The sequence below is a fragment of the Tamandua tetradactyla genome, chromosome 13 (assembly GCF_023851605.1).
Source record: "Tamandua tetradactyla isolate mTamTet1 chromosome 13, mTamTet1.pri, whole genome shotgun sequence".
NCBI classification, from domain to species: Eukaryota; Metazoa; Chordata; class Mammalia; order Pilosa; family Myrmecophagidae; genus Tamandua; species Tamandua tetradactyla.
The window spans coordinates 21,403,853-21,424,798 of record NC_135339.1 but is presented as its reverse complement, the minus strand read 5'-3'; the positions used below and the strand labels follow the sequence as shown (position 1 = coordinate 21,424,798).

Below are 20,946 nucleotides of genomic sequence, written 5' to 3'. Positions count from 1 at the left end.
ATAGTCACACATTCATCACCATGATTACTTCCCAGAACACCTGCATCAATTCAGAAAGAGAAACAAAAAGACAACAGAAAAAATTCATACATTCCATACCCCTTACCCCTCCCTCCCATCGACCACCAGCACCTCAATCTACTAAATTTATTTTAATATTTCTCCCCCTATTATTTATTTTTATGCCGTTATGTTTGACTCATCTGTTGATAAGATAGATAAAAGGAGCATCAGACACAAGGTCTTCACAGTCACACAGTCACACTGTGAAAGCCACACCACCACAACCATCCTCAAGAAACATACCCTCAGGCAGTTCCCTCCACCTCTCCGTTACATCTTTTTTTTTTCCATTTATTTATTTTTTATTTATGATACATAACCATATACAAACACAAGCATTCTTATCATATGATCATTCCATTCTGTTATATAATCAATAACTCACACTGTTATCACATAGTTGTATATTCATCATCATGATCATTTCTTAGAGCATCTGCATCAATTCAGAAAAAGCAATAAAAAGAAAACAGAAAAATATTCATGCATACCATACCCCTTAACCCTTCCCTTCACCGATCACCAGCATTTCAATCTACTAAATTTATTTTAACATTTGTTCCCCCATTATTTATTTATTTTTAATCCATATGTTTTGCTCATCTGTCGATAAGGTAAACAAAAAGAGCATCAAACACAAGGTTCTCACAACCACACAGCCACATTGCAACAGCCATATCATTGTACAATTATCTTCAAGAAACATGGCCACCAGAACACAGCTCCACATTTTCAGGCAGTTCCCTCCAGCCTCTCCGTTACACCTTAACTAGACAGGTGATATCTATTTAATGCATAAGAATAACCTCCAGGATAACCTCTTGACTCTGTTTGGAATCTCTCAGCCATTGACACTTTATTTTGTGTCATTTTATTCTTCCCTCTTCTGGTCAAGAAGGTTTTATCAATCCCTTGATGCTGAGTCCCAGCTCAGCCAAAGATTTCTGTCCTTCGTTGCCAGGAAGGTCCACACCCCCGGGAGTCACGCCCCACATAGACAGGAGGAGGTTGGTGAGTTTGCTTGTTGTATTGGCTGGAGAGAGAGCCTACATCTGAGCAACAAAAGAGGTTCTCTTGGGGGCGACTCTTAGGCCTAATTTTAAGTAGGCTTGACCTATCCTTTGTGGGGTTAAGTTTCAGGTGAACAAACCCCAAGATTGGGGGCTCAGCCTATAGCTTTCACAGTGTGACTGTGTGATTGTGAAAACCTTGTTTCTGATGCTCCTTTTATCTACCTTATCAACAGATGAGTAAAAAATATGGAATAAAAATAAATAATAGGGGGAACAAATGTTAAAATAAATTTAGAGTGAGGGGGGTGGGGGGTATGGTATGTATGAATTTTTTTCTGTTTTCTTTTTATTTCTTTTTCTGAATAGATGCAAATGTTCTAAGAAATGATAATGATGATGAATATGCAACTGTGGATCATATTGTGAATTACTGATTATATATGTGGAACAGAATGATCAAAAGTTACGAATGTTTGCGTTTGTTTGGTGTTTTTTGGTATTTAAAAAAAATTTTTTTTAATTAATTAAAAAAAAAAGAATTCTGCACTTGGGGAAGTTGAATTTTCCCCCTTTCTCACCATTCCCCCAAGGGGATTTTGCAAATACGTTTTTAGTCACTGTTCAAATTGGGGCATCACTCTGGCAAACCTACAAAATTTTGTGCCCTACTCAAAGTTCCATGTATTTTTGGTGTTCAGTTAAGCTGGCCACATAAGTTATATTAGGAACTGCACTAGTCAAAATATAAATTTTTACCAAATAAACATTTTTTGCTTTAGTCTCACATATAAGTTAAAATTTTAAAATATTAATTACCATCTATTTTCAGCACCCTGCAGTCATGACATTACTTTGTTCTTCCTCATGCAAAAACATTTTTAAATTTGTACATTTAGTCACTATCATACACTGTAGGCATTCCTACATTATGCCTAGACTTTGTCTTAGGTGTAGACACTAAAGTTTGACAATAGCCTTGTTTTCAGTGCATTTAGTGAGGGAGGGAGGAACATTTTGAAAAGATGTGATGCATAGTCCCTGCTTTCAAGAATCTTATAGTCTGTTTTGAAGAGATAAAACATTAAAATATATAATATAGCAAGCAGTACAGTTCATTATTAGCCAAATTATTGTTATTCAAAACTTTTGATTGAGATATAATCCTAGCTATAAAACTTAGTATTTTTTAGCTTAAATGTAAGTAAAGAACTTAGAATTTTTATTAGGTAGCTGCTATCATTAACCAGTTTACAGTGTTGTATATATATAAGCAAAATAAAACTTACTTCTGAATAAATCATTTATGAGTAATGGGAATAATACTAACTAAGAATGAAGCTTGGTACTAATCTTGCATTATTCTTTTACTTTGTCCTAACCATACTATTTTATCAATGAAATGATGCTCTTAGAATCCATTTTTGGTTTCCAACGTCCAATGTGGCCGGCACTAGCCATAAGTGGCTATGTAAATTTAAATGTAAATTCATTAAAATGAAATAAAGTTTAAAATTCAGTTCCTCAGTTACACTAGCCACATTTCAAGTTCTCAAGAGCTGTATGTGACTAATGGATGGCATATTAAACAAGCATAGGTAGAGAACATTTTCATCATTACAGAAAGTTCTGTTGTACTCTACACGGTCTTTTATGATTTCTGCTTTCTTCAAGAGTCTAATGGCTTTCCTTCTTACTGCCTCTTTAAGTAAACATTTGGCATTTGGGGTGTTTTGCTTTGTTTTCTTTGATCATTCCCCCTTTGTGGTTGCTCTGTTCACAGGTCAATACTTCTGCGAAGGCTCTGTAGTCTGATGGGCACTGTATTCTTGCTTCGCTGCTTTACCATGTTTGTGACCTCCCTCTCCGTGCCAGGACAGCACCTACAGTGTACTGGAAAGGTAGCCTGCTATGCTCTATATCATTCTTTCTTGTTCTTTGTGGATTGATGGTACCATGTAATTGATCGGGCTAAGATTTGGCTTTTAATATTAAAATGTGCTTTTCAGTATTTGCAATGTCTGTAATAAACCTCTAGAAATAATTTGATTTTAAAAATCTTAAGCTGGAATCTATCTCCCTGTGACTTCTACCCATGATACTAGTTTTACCCTGTGGAGCTATTAAAAAAAAGTAATAATATGTTTCTTATTATTACCATTTTTCCTTACGTACCCTTTTTCACAGGCTTGCCATCCTCAATGTCTTTAGTTCCACATATGCCATGATCCTAGTCCCTTCATTGTCATCATCACTCCTTTTTTTTTAAATGTTGCCATTTGACCATTTTCCATTTTTCTAGTACTCTAGAGTACTCTAGAATACCCGTACTCTAAACTTTGCTTTTGCGGGGTTATACAGAATGATGGCTGATTTTAGTTTTTGTTTTACTCTTAGTTGCTTGTTGTTTTAGTACATTTGTAGACATAGCACCTCTTCTGGGTAAACTGAAAGATGAGAAATTATACATATGGGGAATGCACAAACACAAAAAAAGGGTAATGAATTACTTTACAAATAAAATAGACCCTGAAAATCCTCTGTACTATATATGTATATATATATGTATATAGTTTGCTGTTGTGACTCATTAAATTTGACCAAACAATTTATTATCCTACCTTTTCTAAATCTCCAAGCTTTAGTTCTGTGTTGCCAGTTACTCAAATGTATTAATACCTTTTGTTGCTATTTCAATGTTGTTTGTAAAGTATTTAAAAAAAAAAAAAGTTGCATCATTTCTTCTACTGCAATATAAATAGCTGAAATGCCCACAAGGGAAGATTAAGTAACCCAAGGAGATCAGGACCTAAAAATATACTCTTAAGCTGAAGCGTATCAGAACTTTCTCTAGGTATTAGGAATGCTTAGACAGACCAATGAGAAAAGGAAACGGCTAACAAGACATTTAGCATTTAGTGTAAAGACAATGTTTTATTTTTAAGGTAAAAACTGGTTTGGTTTTCAAAAAGAAAAATAATTTTTTCTAATTATCAAGTTATATAAGCTTAATGTTAAAATCCAAATTATATAGAAGTATATAAATTAAAAAGCAAAATGCTCATATAATTCTACCTTCTTTCACTCTACCCCATAAATAATACTGTTAACAGTTGTGTGTATAGCCATATAGGCCCTTTTTAAGTGTGTTCATAAATACACACATCAGTTTATATACATAGATACTTTTTTCTTTTTCTTTTTTTTTTTAACTTTGTATTTTGAAGTACTTTCAAACTTACAGAACAGTGGCAAAAATAATACAAACCCTATATAGGAAACTCCAACATACCCCTACCCCCAGGTACTCATATCCACCAATTTTAACATTTTGTCACCTTTCCCATTTCTTTCTCTCCCTTCATCTTCCCCCCTCTTTCTTTCTTTCTTCCTTTCTGTCTCTCTCTTTCTCTGTCATCTATTTATATGTATCATCTATCTATTTTCTGAACATTTGAAAGCAAGTTGCATCCATCATATTTCTTGAACATATAGTACTTTCATGTGTATTTCCTACAAATAAGGATATTCACTTAAATAATCACCATAAGTGCAGTTGTCATGTTCAAGAAATTTAAAGTTGATATAAAGTTTACATTTTATATTCTAAGTTTCTCTTATGTCCCAATAATGTCTTTTTGAACCTTTTGTCTTCCATTCTTAGATCGTATCCAATATCATGTATTGCATTTAATTGTCATCATCTCTTTAGTTCCTTTATCTTTTTTAATTGTGGAAATATATATATATGACATAAATCTTCTCATCCCAACCCTTCCAAGCATACTATTCATTGGTATTAATCACATTCATAATGTTGTAGTACCCTCACTGCTATCCATTACTAGAATTTTCCCTTTATCCCAAACAGAAGCCCTACACTCATTTTACATTAGCTCCCCATTGCTCTCACCCCCACCTCTAGTAATTCTCACTCTATTTTCTGTCTCCTTAAGTTTTCATTTCTCTGATTTTTCTTTGTGATTACCATAGGGCTTAAATTTAACGTAGTAAATCTATAACAATCTCGTTTACTTTGATACCAGCTAAAAACTTCACCAGCATACATAAACTATGTTCCTCCACCCCTCTACCCCCCACCTTTGTGTAGTTCTTATCGCAGATTACATATTTATACATTAGGAGTCCAAAACCATTTATTTTGATTTATCATTCCATTTTAGTCATACGCCTTTTAGTTTTATTAGGAAGTAAAAAGTGAAATTACAATTCAAAAATAAAATAGTACTGGTATTTATGTTTATCTGCATCATTATATTTACTGGAGATCTTTATTTCTTCATGTAGCTTCAGTCAGTTGTCTAGAGTTATTTCATTTCAATCTGCAGTACTCCCTTTAGCATTTCTTGTAGAGTCAATCTAATGGTGACAAAGTCCTTCAGCTCTTGTTTATCTGGGAATGTCTTAATCTTGTGGTCATTTTTTTAAAACTTTTTATATTGTATAATATATACACAAAGCAAAGAAATAAAAAACAATAGTTTTCAAAGTGTTCATCAACAAGTAGCTATAGGACAGATCCCAGAATTTGTCATGGGCTACTGTACTATTCGCTCAGATTTTTCCTTCTAGCTGCTCCAGAATATAGGAGGCTAGAGGGCTTAAATATTTTTTTAATCATCACAATCGACTTTTTTCCTCCTTTTTTTGTGAAAAATAATATGTATACAACAAGGTTATAAATTTCAAAGCACAGCACCACAATTAGTTGTAGAACGTATTTCAGACTTTGACATGGGTTACAATGTCACATTTTAGGTTTTTACTTCTAGCTATTCTAAAATACTGGAGACAAAAAGAGATATCAATTTAATGATTCAGCATTCATATTCATTTGTTAAATCCTATCTTCTCTGTGTAACTCCACAATCACCTTTGATCTTTCCATCCCTCTCTATAGGGGTGTTCAGGCTATGGCAATTCTAAATTTTTCATATTGGAAAGGACTGTTACTAATATAGGGTAGGGAGATGCAACCATCTGATGTTCTGGAGAGGCTGGGCTAGGTTTCAGGACTTATCTGGACCAGGGACCCATCTGGAGGTTGTAGGTTTCTGGGAAGTTACTTTAGAGCATGGAACCTTTGTGGAATCTTAAAAATTGCCCTAGGTATTCTTTAGGTTTGGCTGGAATGATCCTGATTGGGGGTTGACAGGTTATGATAGGTAGCAAGGCCTAACTGAAGCTTCTTGCATAAGAGCAACCTCCTGAGTAGCCTCTTGACTCTATTTGAACTCTCTCTGCCACTGATATTTTATTAGTTACATTTCTTTTCCTCCTTTTGGTCAAATGGAATTGTTGATCCCATGGTGCCAGATCTAGATTCATCCCTGGGAGTCATGTCTCACATTGCCAGGGAGACTTTCACCTGGGGATGTCATGTCCCATGTAGGGGAGAGAGTTATGATTTCACTTGCAGAGTTGGGCTTAGAGAGACTGAGGCCACATCTGAGCAACAAAAGAGGTCCTCGAGAAGTAAATCTTAAGGCATGCTTATAGGTAGTCTAAGCATCTCTCCTACTTACATAAACTTCACAAGAGTAAGCCTCAAGATTGAGGTCATGACCTATTGATTTGGGTGTCCCTAAAGTTTGACACAGTATCAGGGAATTCCCTGATGGTAAGGTTTAATAGTTCCATATTCTTTCTCCCATCCCTCGAGTCTTTGCCAATACTTTTGATTATCTGCTTAATATACTCTAAGATGTATCCAGGCATTACAATAACCTATACAGGATTAAAGGACCTCTTTCTTATTCTGGGCTCCCTGTGTTTCATTTATTCAAATGAGCTATACAGATAGGTTGAATTAGATTATGCACTACAGAAAATTTAAGTTCCAGACCAAATAAACCTTTCTTCCATTGGTCTCAAAGAGTATGTGTGGGTCTGAAAGATCGACACCATCTTCCTTACCCCTATGTTCTGAATTACTTTAACTGCAACCAGTTCAGCTTTCTTCTTATCACTAAACATCAGATTATATATATATAAAACAGCCTCTCAAAATCCAGAAATAATAATCACCACTCCGGACTTAATGTGTCTGCCCTAAAAGCTTACAATCTAGGTCCCTGTTTTCTTATAAGCATTTTCTAAACATGACCATACCATTCTTGTTCTTTTGTTTCTGGCTTATTTTGTCGCACCCAATGTCCCACATGTTCATTCACATCATTGCATGCCTCATGATTTTGTTCCTTTTTGTAGCAGCACAACCTTCCTTCATAAGTATACACCATCATTTGCCATCATATGGTCATTTTTGAAAGACAGTTTTGTCAGATATAAAATCTTGATTAACAGTTTTTTTTTTTTAATAGTTTTAAAATATGTCTTCCCACTGCCTTCTTGCTTCTATGGCTTCTAGTAATAAATCAACACTTTATGTTATTGAAACTCCCTTGTATGTGACATGTTGTTTCTCTTTTGTAGCTTTCCACATTCTCTCTTTGACATTCTGCCATTTGATTATAATGTTCCTGGGCATGGGTCTGTTTTGATTTATCTTGTTTGAAATTTGTTGAGCATCTTGAATATGTATATTCATGTCTTCTGTTAAATATGGGAAGTTTTCAGCCATTATTTCTTTGAATATCTCTCTGCTCCTTTTTCTCCTTCTCCTTCTGGTATTCCTACAATGTATATATTGGTATGCTGATGGTGCCCCACAGTTTTCTTAGTCTCTATTCATTTTTCTTCATTCTTTGTTCCTTCTCGTCAGACTGGATGATTTCAATTGTCTTATCTTCAAGTTCACCTATTCTTTCTTCTGCCAAATCCAATCTGCTGAATTCCCCTCTCAAAGGAACTTTCAATTTCTGTTACAGTGGCCTTCAGCTGTGTTTGTTTCCTTTTCATAAGTCTGTATCCTGCTAGTATTATAACAGAGCTTTCCTTGAATACTAGGAGCTAACAAAAAAGAAAAAGAAGAGAAAAAAATAAAAATGCATTTCCCAGTCTTTGCAACTTGATCTGTGTAAGTGTTCTCCTTCAGTGCTTATCCAAATAGTGAGTTTGGAGAATAGCTCCAGGCAAAGCATAGGGGTCTCCCTGATCCTTCCTGTGCATGTGTCTTGTACTGGTTTGTCAACCTAGGAATCCCCTCTTCCCCAGGAAATAATTTCCTCACAGCCTGGGCAATCCCTTGCCTTAGGCAGCACAACTTGACTGCTTTCCCACAGCATTCTTTAGGAGAGCTCTATGATGGTTCTGTGACAGTAAGTATTTTAGGCCACCACCAGACCAATTGGACCAGAAATACATGCTTCCAGTATGTGCACAAGGGTTACTCTGCCCCATCTAGAACTGAAACAAGGGATCTGCAGTGGGAACACAGTCCAGCTCTGCACTGTGCCAGTGAGGGGATGGGGGAGGGACCAGCCAAGGTGCCAAGAGCCTATAATTTTGTGTGTGTGGTAATGTTTAGATAATAAGTGACCTTTATTTCACAAAATTGGCATTTCCATTAAAATTACTTTATATGCCATTTTATTGTTTGACATTTAAATGAAAAAAATTGGCAAATCCACAAATTATTCTCTTTAAGTTATCTCTTTAGCTTTGAGACTACAAATGCTGGACAGTGTTGGCTCTTAAGGCTGGCTCAGTAGAGATCCAACCATTTTTAAGTGGCCTTTTTCTTAATTTGGTGCTTGCCCTGTTACTGCAACGCTTTAACTGTTTTCTGGAACTTTTGGAAAGATGTTTCTTCCAGTTCTTGTCTGGTTGTTCATAGCCTCTGTGGAGGGATAGAACCCTGAAGCATCTCATCCCACCAGCTTGATCCAGGCAGGGTGCCCTACATAGGTACTTTTGAACAAAAGATAGAATTACATTTCAGACATCTTTGACTACCATGTTTTTTATTTAATAGTATGTTGTTTTACTGTTTTTCTGAAGAAATACATATGGCTATACATCATCTTTTTAATAGCTGCAGAGTATTCCATTGTATGATTTACAGGTCTTCAAATAATGGACGTCTATGTTGTTCCCAAAGTTTATTATTTATAAACAATGCTACAATAAACATCCTTGTACATTTATGCTTTTGCACTTATTCAATTATTTCCTCAAGATAAGTTCCTAGAAACGGAATTATAGCTCAAAAGGATATGTATAGGGTGGGCCACCATGGCTCAGCAGGCAGAGTTCTCACCTGCCATGCCAGAGACTGGAGTTGGATTCCTGGTACCTGTCCCTGTGAAAAAAAGAAAGAGGGTATGTCCACTAAACGTTGTGATACATATTGCTAAAATACCCATTAGAAAAACCAGTTTTGTGCTAGTACTAATATCCATGTCCAGTATCCATGTCAGTTTCCCCATCCCCTAGCCAGCACTTCTTATTGTCAGTATTTTGAGTTACTGACATTTTGATGAACAAAAAATGGTATCTAATGCTTTTATGGTCTTATTTTTATATTTAAATCTTTAATCTGTTTTGAACTTGTTTTTGTACATGATTTGAAATAGATATAGAACAGTTTCCTCCAAAATGCTCTGCTAATTGATTAGAAGAGATTTAAAAGAAGAAAAATATAGGCTTATATACTGAAAAGAGAATTTTCTGTAGCTGAGAGGTTTAATTGTAGGATAGTTACTATAGAGGATAGATGTGCATAGGGTGCCACGTATTACAAAAATAAATGCCATCCTCTACAGTATGGACAAGCTTTTTCTGCCTCTAGTGCCTATTTTTCATTACCATTATATATGGACATTTCTATTTGAATCTGCCCTAAATACTGTAATTGCATTTAAGTCATAATATAACCTACTTATCGACCTGTATTACTTCAAGCAATCGTTAAAAATAGAACGTTAAGGTGATAATAACTAGCAATCAGATTCTCTACAGTGAACTTCTTCAGGCACTTTAATTGTAATAAATTAATTGCTTGAAATTGCATTCAGAGACATAGGAGGATTGGGGACAGAATCCAAGAGCATGATTGCTTATGAAATTTAGCAATGGGTCCACCTTAAGGAAAAAACACACTTAAAGCAAATCATCCTCTTAAAACATCCTGTTCATTCTGTGGAGTATTTTAGTTTGGGTATTTGTAGAAGAATATTTGGACAGTGAAGATGGAAAGGGATAGAGAGAATTGAATAATTGAGTGGTAATTGCTTTCTTTTGACTAGTATCACTTGTTTCCAATCTTTGGCAGAACCATTTTCCTAGCCATCCTTCTCTGCGCTGCCTAATTTTTTACTTTCACAATAGTAACATCACTGACTCTGTCCTCATTAGACTTCAGAGAAAAACCTAACAATGAGCACTTGCTTAGCACCTTTTCTCTCATTTTCTCCAATAATAAATTCCTCTCCCATGCCCTCAATTAAGGCAGAAAGGTAAAGCTGGGCAGTATTTAATCAGCAGGTAAGAGTTCTGATGGGATTGTGATATCTAGTGAGTTTGTTTTTTTTAGTCATTACCCACAGTATAATGTTTAAGACATAGATTGGGCTTTAGAATTGGATTCACTAGGTTCACATCCTGGCCATGTCACTTACTACCGATTAGAACTTTCTAAACCACTGCTTCCTCATCTGCACAATTAAATCACCTCATAGGATTGTTGTGGGAGTTACATGCAGTAACACATAAAGCACTTAGCATATCTTGTACATGGTGTGTGTGAAATTTGAGCTATTTCTTATATCATTATTGTTATTGTATATTAAATACATTTTTTCTTAAATGAATGTTTCTCGAATCCTTTCTCAAAATGGATTTTTAAAAAAAATTTATGTGTGGGAGTTGGGATTAAGTTTGGCTGCAAATAATAGAAAATCCAAAATGACTGGTTTACTAAACTCACAAGTTTATTCTGTGTTATAATAGAAGTCTGAAAGTGCAATCTAGTTCTCATGTGGTAATTTAGTGGAGTAATCAAAAAACCATGATTCTACTGTCTTTCTACTCTAATATCCTCATTAGTTTGAATCCTTAAGTTAATTAGTTTGAATCCTCAAGGCCACTTTGTGGCCCAAGAAGTTGCATTCCCAGAGCTTCAGCTATCATATCTGAGTTGTAGGCTAAATGAGGGAAAGGCAAAAAGACAAAAAAGTCCTCCTAACTATTTTGTCTTTCCTTTGCAAATAGAGTTCTACTTCTATTCATATTTTATTGTAAGGAAATTAGTCCACATGGCCACACTTAGCTGCAAGGAGGGCTGGGAAATGCAGTTTTTTGGCTGAATTCACTACTGCCTCAAAATAAAATTGAGGAATTTTAATAAATTCAGGAAAGAAGGAGAGGATGGATATTGAATGGTAGCCTTTGGTTTCTGTCATAGCCTATTTTTCATTGGCAAAGGATAGTTGAGCAATTACTATTATAATACTGAATTAAAAACTTGGAAATGTTTTTGCATTAAAGTGACCTTTTATTGTAAAGGAATTCCTAGTGGAAAAGTTGAATCATATTGATTTCATTTCATTACCAAAATATTTCTGCGTATAGTCAAATTTTGACCGCCATTTTTGAGGTTTGCCTAAAATTAGGCTAGTGGGCAGGCCACAGGGGCTCAGCAGGCAGAGTTCTTGCCTGCCATGCTGGAGACCCAAATTTGATTCCTGGTGCCTGCTGGTGCAAAATAAATAAATAAATAAATAAATAAAATTAGGATAGGGATCTGTTTGCTTTAAGTTCTTAGATCCTACTATTTTTTTTTTATATTTTTATTGTAAACGACAAACAAACATACAAACATTCTTGATATGGTTACAATCAATGAGTTCTTACTTCTAAGTCTCAGCATTTGAATTTCAGTGGGAGTGGATATTGGGAAACCTCTAATTCACTAAGCATTTGAAGCACTAATTCATAATTTTCTTTATAGATATATGGCAGTGTATGGGAGAAATTACACCGGGCCTTTGCCATTTGGAGTGGCTTTGGTATGACCCTGACTGGTGTTCACACTTGTGGAGATTATATGTTCAGTGGCCACACAGTTGTCCTGACTATGCTGAATTTCTTTGTCACTGAATGTAAGTATCTCTGTAGTGTTGCTATGCATATTAGATGACAGGCTGCAGAGGAGACTATGGGAAGTCCAATGAAGAATGGGTAAAACAGAATTGACATAAGAAACCTTGTAACTTAGAGGCATTGAAAGGAGTGTGGTTTTGAAATGATCTTTCTGTCCTTTTCTCAGATACACCAAGAAGCTGGAATTTCTTGCACACTTTATCCTGGGTTCTCAACCTCTTTGGAATCTTCTTCATTTTGGCTGCCCATGAACATTATTCCATTGATGTGTTTATTGCTTTTTATATCACAACAAGACTCTTTTTGTACTACCATACTCTGGCCAATACCAGAGCATATCAGCAGAGCAGGAGAGCAAGGATTTGGTTTCCCATGTTTTCTTTCTTTGAATGCAATGTTAATGGCACGGTGCCTAATGAATATTGTTGGCCATTTTCAAAACCAACGATAATGAAAAGACTGATTGGTTGAAGACAGTATCTTTGTCATGGGTTCGTGATTAAATGCAAAGTAATTGTTGAAAATGAATAACGATGCTTTCTCCCCCTAGGTTGTTCCTGAATACCTTGCTTTTTGGCTTATGTGTTGACAAAGTAAAGTTCCTTGTTTGGAGCAGGGCTGTGATTGTAAAAAGCAAGAAAACAATCAAGGGTCTTTACATAGCTGTTTGAACAGAAAACTTAAGTATATGTGTTCTGCCCTTCTCTTTAGGGAGAGTTAATAATGTTTGTGATTGAAGTCAGGCTGTTGCCCTTACCTGTTGAGTATTTTCTTACTGAACTTAAGCAAATCATCAGTTTGCTGGTTGAGAATTTTTATTGATTCCAAGTAATACTCTAGTCAAGAAATAATATTTTTTGAAGCTCCTTATTATCTTTAAAGGAGAAATAGCTACCAAGTGAGCAATACTTGTTCTTTGAACTAATCTCTGTGTCTGTTTAGAAAATGCAGCTCTGGAAAGTGATACATTTTATTGACAAATAATTTTGCCTACTGAACTGTCTTTAAGAAAAGTATACTGAATAAACCCGGATGCCTGAAACAAGAAGAAAGTGAAAGAGGCAGCTGATGAGGTGACAGTACTGTTGAGGAAACCATCTGCCTCATCAGTGCAGATGTAGTACTGGCTTTTTTTTTTAACCAAAGATGCAACAAACGTTGCAGTTCCTGTTTTGTTCTATGCGTTCAGTATGACCATCAGAAGGTATTCATGAGTGAAAAATGGTTGCATACGTAAAAATAAAATTGACTTAATCTTAGAAATGTAGGTACCTGGAATCACTTTGTGCTATAGTTGTTAGATAGATGACAGCCCAATTTTATGCTTTTTTAATGATGTTATTAAATAAGCAAAATAGGACTGTTTTACCAGATGCTAGGTGAAGTTCTTATGTCCTTAAATAGAGAGGTATGCATGCAAACTCTTTTTCTCTTAATGGAGAGAAATTTATAACAAGTTTCAGACATAATAAAACTTGGTTATTGAAATATCTCCTTCTTGCTAAACAGAAGTAGGCAGTCTCAGACATACTTGGATACTAAAAGGTTTTGTTATTTTCTATTTTTAAATAAAATATGTACATACATTCTTTCTATTTAATCTTATTTTGACAGTCAGGATGTGCTATAATTTAGTTGCTGTTTACAACACTAGAAATTTAGTACCTTAAGTAATTTCCCCCATGATAACATCTGTCACTTTACTTTTAATGATTTTGTGTAGGAGTTATGATAGTAAGATGGTTATGGAATTAGAATTTGAACCTCAACTGGTAAGCTTTAGCCACTTGGAATATTAATTGTGTAGTGTTTACATTCCATTTTTAAACAAGAAGTTAGAAAATGTGCTGGTATACTAAAATCTAAAATTAGGCCCCTCAAGAAGCCTATTCCTTCCTTACCTGGTGAAATACTTTAATTCACACTCCCACCCCATATGAGCTACAGGGGAATACTAAATGAATTTGGTAGGAAAGTGGTATTACACAAACACATTTCACCCAATGCTGAATGACACCCATTTGAATCTGTTCTGAACATTATTTTTTATTTCTCATTTGAGAAATGATACAAGGCAATTCCAGTTTTATTATATTTTAAATCTCATAGTTCAGAATCATCTAATGTCTTAAATTATTGATTCTTTTACATGCTTGGGATAAAAAAATGAAAACATTTCATCTAAGGAAATTATATAATCATGAAGGATAAAGGATATTTCTCCTCCCAGTTAGAATGGGTGTGACCCTTGAGGTCAAAAGAAGTGATATGCCATTTTTTTCCAAGTGGCAGAACAGGACCAAATTTAGCTAGGGAGGGACTGATATTGGCTTTTGAGAAGAAGTTCAGAAAAAAATCTGTGGCAGCATTAATCTTAAAATGTTAAAGAGATAGCTACCTAATGGTAAGTTTCCTAACCTCAGTCTTCTTTCCTTTACATGGATTCTATTCTAAAGCAAAATAGAAAAGAAAAAAAAAGCATCTAGCTTTGTAGAGCTATTGCCATTAAAAGTGGCCTAACAACAGACTACAATGAGGATTATAAAATAACTTTTCAGCCTTGCATTTATTCGTATCTGTTTTGAGAAACAGGTAAGCTAGATTTTATAATTTATTGTTCTAATTATTACAAGGCAGTGTTTACAAAAATTAATCATCTCTGATCCTCTTTCTTGGAAAATTTGTGACAAAATTATTTTCAGCTTTTTTTTAACATGAAACCTACATTTTTGTCACTTTTTTGTATTGTCCAGAAATTTCCAGATTTTATGTGTTTGTATTTCTTTTATTGTAAAAATCTGAACTATAGTGAAGATCGTATTTATGTTTACATTTTGGGCATGAATGTGGCTAGGAGAGAAGTTTACATGAGTTAGGACTACCTAATTTTTGACCTTGTATTTGGTTCTCCCTTTGCAGGCTTATGAGACATTAATATAGAAGAAACCAAGGTTTTTGGTTTGTTATGTAAACTGGGAGGTTATGTTGAAAGTCTTGGATGTATTTTCTTTGTTCTTGGGGGACAGCATTGCCTTTTTTTTTCTTTCTGAAAGCCCAGGCAAAAGCAGTGTTACTCCCAGAATAATTGATTTTGGTAGGTCTTGATTTTGGTCTTGAAGAAGGCAAGTTTTGCTGTTATCGCTGAATAATTTAGAGGCACCCTCCTTTGGCTGTGTACAGAGTTCTCTGTGACCAGAATTGCTAGGGCAAAAATATAACTTCTATATGCTTGCTCTACTTATTAGTATCCTTTCAAATCAGAAAGCAGTAAGCTTAGCCTTAGAACCAGTCAGTGAAATAAGTATGGGTTGATCTCAAGAAAAACCCACTGACCAGATAGATCTGCTGGTGGTATAACTATGTTTTAAGAACAACATTCCAAGTGGTGATCTTCCTACCCTGAGTGTTATTACTTAGAATTCAAAAAAATCTTATAATTTATAAGTGAGGAACAGAGGAACCAAATCCTTTAATAACTAAGGTGAAGCAGTCTGGTTTAGGAAAATCCGTTTGTATGGTGTTTGTTACTAAAGTAATTTTCATAACTCTAACCTGCTTTGACTATATTCAGCAAAAAGCAGTTTCATCATTAATTTAATAGTAAACTTCTTTTAAGGATCCTAGTTCCAAATTTCAGAGAACATTAACTATATTCTTCTTTTAAACTCTCTGGTTTAATCATCTTAATTCTTTGATAGTCTTTTTTGTAGATTTAACCCTTACCAAAAGTAATTATAATTATAGTCACTTGATTCTTTGAGGTTTTCAGGTACTTGACACAAGAAAAACTCTTCTAGAATAATACAGTTGCTTTCTAAAGCAGTAATGATTTCACTTAGACATTTTCAAAGCTAACAAAGCATGTCAGTTTTAATGTTAAGTTTACTTGGATATGTAAAGTTTAGCCTGAATTCTCCCTAGACTTCTGTAGAGAATTGTTAGGAACATCAAAGGTGAGAATGCAATGCTTCAGGTGACCAATAAGAAAGGAAAGAGGTTTTTTTGTTTTGTTTTGTTTTCCTGTCTTTGAATAGCTAAAATTGCCCCTAGCAAATGCCACCAATTTCAAAAAAATAAAATGTGACCTATTCCTTTGCATCGAGTCCAATACAAAGATGTATAAATACAAAAAAAACTATGTGATATTTCAGTTGCCAATAAGTTGGTTTTTAGAACATATTCTACTCTAAATGTAATCAAAAGGCTTTTTATTAGATGTACTCCATGTTTCAGCATAACAAAGCTTTTGTGCCTGACAGAGGGAGAAGGAATACTATGCTAATTTTATTGTTATTTCAAGTCTGTTGTTTCAATCTAATCTACTGGATTGTTTGAAGATTTGAGCATAGATAGCCAAGCAATGTTACCAGTTAGTAAAGTCATATTACAAATGTTTAATCTTAATAATTTTTTATTAGAGAATCTATGGATTGTTAGGACAGTGGAGGATTTCTGGCTAGTAACAAAAGAAGTGAAAACTGTTACTTAATGAGGGAAGCAAAATTAGCTTGGACATGTAAGTTTTGAGAATTCTACCCAAATCTCTCCCTATCCACAGAGAAACTAGTATTACTAGAAAATGTGAAAGTTCCTGTGGTAGCCATACCTTGAAGCACAGTATTGTACATAAGTAAATAGCTTGATTCTAAATTAAATCCAGATTTAACTAATATATATTATTTTATATCTTTGTTGTATTAAAATGTTTAAAAACACTAAAAATAAAACATTTGAAAGTTGGATTGCAGTCTTTTATTTCAATGTGCTTGCAATATTAATGTAGCTGGTCTATTTTTTATATGGTAAGTTTTTACTTTTGCAAATGATTGAGTCCTGCAACTTTAAATCCTTATACAATATCTAGTCTCTGACATATACCCTAATATAATTCTTTTTTTTTTTTATTTTTTTTTTATTTTTTTTTATTTTTTTATTAACGGAAAGAAAAAAAAAAGAAATTAACACAACATTTAGAAATCATACCATTCTACATATGCACTCAGTAATTCTTAACAACATCACATAGATGCATGATCATTGTTTCTTAGTACATTTGCATCGGTTTAGAGGAACTAGCAACACAACAGAAAAAGATATAAAATGTTAATATAAAGAAAAGAAATAAAAGTAGTAGTAATAGTAAAAAACAACAACAACAAACAAACCAACAAGCAAACAAAAACAAAAAAAACCCTATAGCTCAGATGCAGCTTCATTCAGTATTTTAACATGATTACTTTACAATTAGGTATTATTGTGCTGTCCATTTTTGAGTTTTTGTATCTAGTCCTGTTGCACAGTCTGTATCCCTTCAGCTTCAATTACCCATTGTCTTACCCTGTTTCTAACTCCTGCTGAACTCTGTTACCAATGACATATTTCAAGTTTATTCTCGAATGTCCGTTCACATCAGTGGGACCATACAGTATTTGTCCTTTAGTTTTTGGCTGGATTCACTCAGCATAATATTCTCTAGGTCCATCCATGTTATTACATGGTTCATAAGTTTATCTTGTCTTAAAGCTGCATAATATTCCATCGTATGTATATACCACAGTTTGTTTAGCCACTCTTCTGTTGATGGAGATTTTGGCTGTTTCCATCTCTTTGCAATTGTAAATAAGGCTGCTATAAACATTGGTGTGCAAATGTCCGTTTGTGTCTTTGCCCTTAAGTCCTTTGAGTAGATACCTAGCAATGGTATTGCTGGGTCGTATGGCAATTCTATATTCAGCTTTTTGAGGAACCGCCAAACTGCCTTCCACAGTGGTTGCACCCTTTGACATTCCCACCAACAGTGAATAAGTGTGCCTCTTTCTCCGCATCCTCTCCAGCACTTGTCATTTTCTGTTTTGTTGATAATGGCCATTCTGGTGGGTGTGAGATGATATCTCATTGTGGTTTTGATTTGCATTTCTCTAATGGCCAGGGACATTGAGCATCTCTTCATGTGCCTCTTGGCCATCCGTATTTCTTCTTCTGGTAGGTGTTTGTTTAAGTCTTTTTCCCATTTTGTAATTGGGTTGGCTGTCTTTTTGTTGTTGAGTTGAATAATCTCTTTATAAATTCTGGATACTAGACCTTTATCTGATATGTCGTTTCCAAATATTGTCTCCCATTGTGTAGGCTGTCTTTCTACTTTCTTGATGAAGTTCTCTGATGCACAAAAGTGTTTAATTTTGAGGAGCTCCCATTTATTTATTTCCTTCTTCAGTGTTCTTGCTTTAGGTTTAAGGTCCATAAAACCACCTCCAGTTGTAAGATCCATAAGATATCTCCCAACATTTTCCTCTAACTGTTTTATGGTCTTAGACCTAATGTTTAGATCTTTGATCCATTTTGAGTTAACTTTTGTATAGGGTGTGAGAGATGGGTCTTCTTTCATTCTTTTGCATATGGATATCCAGTTCTCTAGGCACCATTTATTGAAGAGACTGTTCTGTCCCAGGTGAGTTGGCTTGACTGCCTTATCAAAGATCAAATGTCCATAGATGAGAGGGTCTATATCTGAGCACTCTATTCGATTCCATTGGTCGATATATCTATGTTTATGCCAATACCATGCTGTTTTGACCACTGTGGCTTCATAATATGCCTTAAAGTCAGGCAGCGCGAGACCTCCAGCTTCGTTTTTTTTCCTCAAGATGTTTTTAGCAATTCGGGGTACCCTGCCCTTCCAGATAAATTTCCTTATTGGTTTTTCTATTTCTGAAAAATAAGTTGTTGGGATTTTGATTGGTATTGCATTGAATCTGTAGATCAATTTAGGTAGGATTGACATCTTAACTATATTTAGTCTTCCAATCCATGAACACGGTATGCCCTTCCATCTATTTAGGTCTTCTGTGATTTCTTTTAACAGTTTTTTGTAGTTTTCTTTATATAGGTTTTTTGTCTCTTTGGTTAAATTTATTCCTAGGTATTTTATTCTTTTAGTTGCGATTGTAAATGGGATTCGTTTCTTGATTTCCGCCTCAGCTTGTTCATTACTAGTGTATAGAAAAGCTACAGATTTTTGAATGTTGATCTTGTAGCCTGCTACTTTGCTGTACTCATTTATTAGCTCTAGTAATTTTGTTGTGGATTTTTCTGGGTTTTCTACATATACTATCATATCGTCTGCAAACAGTGATAGTTTTACTTCTTCCTTTCCAATTTTGATGCCTTGTATTTCTTTTTCTTGCCTAATTGCTCTGGCTAGAACTTCCAACACAATGTTGAATAATAGTGGTGATAGTGGACATCCTTGTCTTGTTCCTGATCTTAGGGAGAAAGTTTTCAATTTTTCCCCATTGAGGATGATATTAGCTGTGGGTTTTTCATATATTCCCTCTATCATTTTAAGGAAGTTCCCTTGTATTCCTATCTTTTGAAGTGTTTTCAGCAGGAAAGGATGTTGAATCTTGTCAAATGCCTTCTCTGCATCAATTGAGATGATCATGTGATTTTTCTGCTTTGATTTGTTGACCTAATATAATTCTTAGTTGTTCATTAGATAAGCATTTGTCCTGCCCCCTTTTCTGTAAAATAGAAGAAAAAAAAATAGTGATCCTTCTGAGGCTGTTAGTTCTCAGTTTTAAGTTAAGAAGTTGAAATGGAGGGAAGGAAAGCAAATAACTTATTCTTGGATATGTTAACATTTTGTTTTATGGTTTAATTGTCGATATAAAAAGATGCCATTATCCTCTCAAGCTTTGGAGATAATGATGAACAGGTAAAGAGTTGTTAAGGGTAGCCCAGAACCACGGACTAGCTGGAATACTGAGCATTGTCATAGGTGCAGGACCAAATGATTTTGATCAGTATTGAAGTTGCCTTCATGATCACTGTGAATCTGTAGCCTCTCTCATGCTGGCCCCAGCTGATCTCTCTCTCTTGGAAACTCTGGAAAGGAATAGCCCAGAACAGATCTAGAGGCAATGTGGTAAAATGGAAAATGCACTAGATTTAGACTCTGAGAACCTGGATATGATTTGCCCTGAATATGGATATTCAGGTTTGTTGTTTTGTTTTGTTTTGTTTTTGACTCCAAGCCACCCTTTACATTTCAGTTGTAAAATGAAAAAAATAAAAATAAGCCCACCTCATAGATTGTATTAAGGACCAGATTATGAAAGTATATCCTTGTTGGCTCAGAACCTGATACATAATGCTGAAATATTAGATGAATTTGAGGTCAAGAAGATAGAGCATATGCCCCAGGGAATTAATAATTTAGAGGAAAGATAATACAAAAAGATAGATTGAACATTTATTGGAGGTATAGGCAAGTAGTTTAATACTGCCTGGCTGAACATCTTCAAAGGTAGGGGATGAGAGGTGGAGCACTGGGTTCACTTGCGCCATTATTAGTCTGTATTGCTGTTTTACATATTTGGCTTTCCTAGTAGGCTTTTTCCTTGAAAATGGGGTAGAGGAAGGAAACGTATGTAAACCATTGGGGCAATAAACACAATGGGAAATGAATTAAATTTATTGCTTCATTTAGTGGTAGTTTGGGAAAGGAAGGGCTCGCTGAGGGTTGAGGGGTCCAAGAAAAATTCATTGGGCATGTGAAACTTGAATTGGGCCCTCCCTGAAGGACAAGGCAAGAGCATGAATAAAGTTTTAGAGGTGAGAGTATATTCAAGAGGCAACAGTCTGATTAAAATAGAATTTATACTAAGGAGTAATAAACATGCAAAGCAAGTTTAGGCAAAATTTTAAAACTATCTGATTGTCATGCAAAAATTTGGATTTATTTTGTATGTGTTAGAGAACTATTGACAGTATATGTGTTTGATTTTATTATAGAAGGAAGCATAAGGGATGTCTATTGCCAGGGTCTAAATTGTGGGTATAAGTAGTT

At 34.8% G+C, this 20,946-nt stretch overlaps 1 protein-coding gene across 5 annotated transcripts in view; it reads left to right on the top strand.

The window, feature by feature from the left end:
• SAMD8 (sterile alpha motif domain containing 8) overlaps positions 1-16,838 on the top strand; it is a 73,307-nt gene extending 56,469 nt beyond the window's left edge. For 4 of the 5 annotated variants that reach the window (XM_077124834.1, XM_077124836.1, XM_077124835.1 and 1 more), the window contains 3 exons: positions 2,857-2,974; positions 11,947-12,097; positions 12,265-16,838. In XM_077124834.1, coding sequence (XP_076980949.1) covers positions 2,857-2,974; positions 11,947-12,097; positions 12,265-12,569 — 574 coding nt within the window. In that variant the 3' untranslated portion in view covers positions 12,570-16,838. Of the gene's footprint in view, positions 1-2,856; positions 2,975-11,946; positions 12,245-12,264 lie in introns of those variants that run through there. The other variant, XM_077124838.1, reaches the window with a different exon arrangement.
• The last annotated feature ends 4,108 nt before the right edge of the window (positions 16,839-20,946 follow it).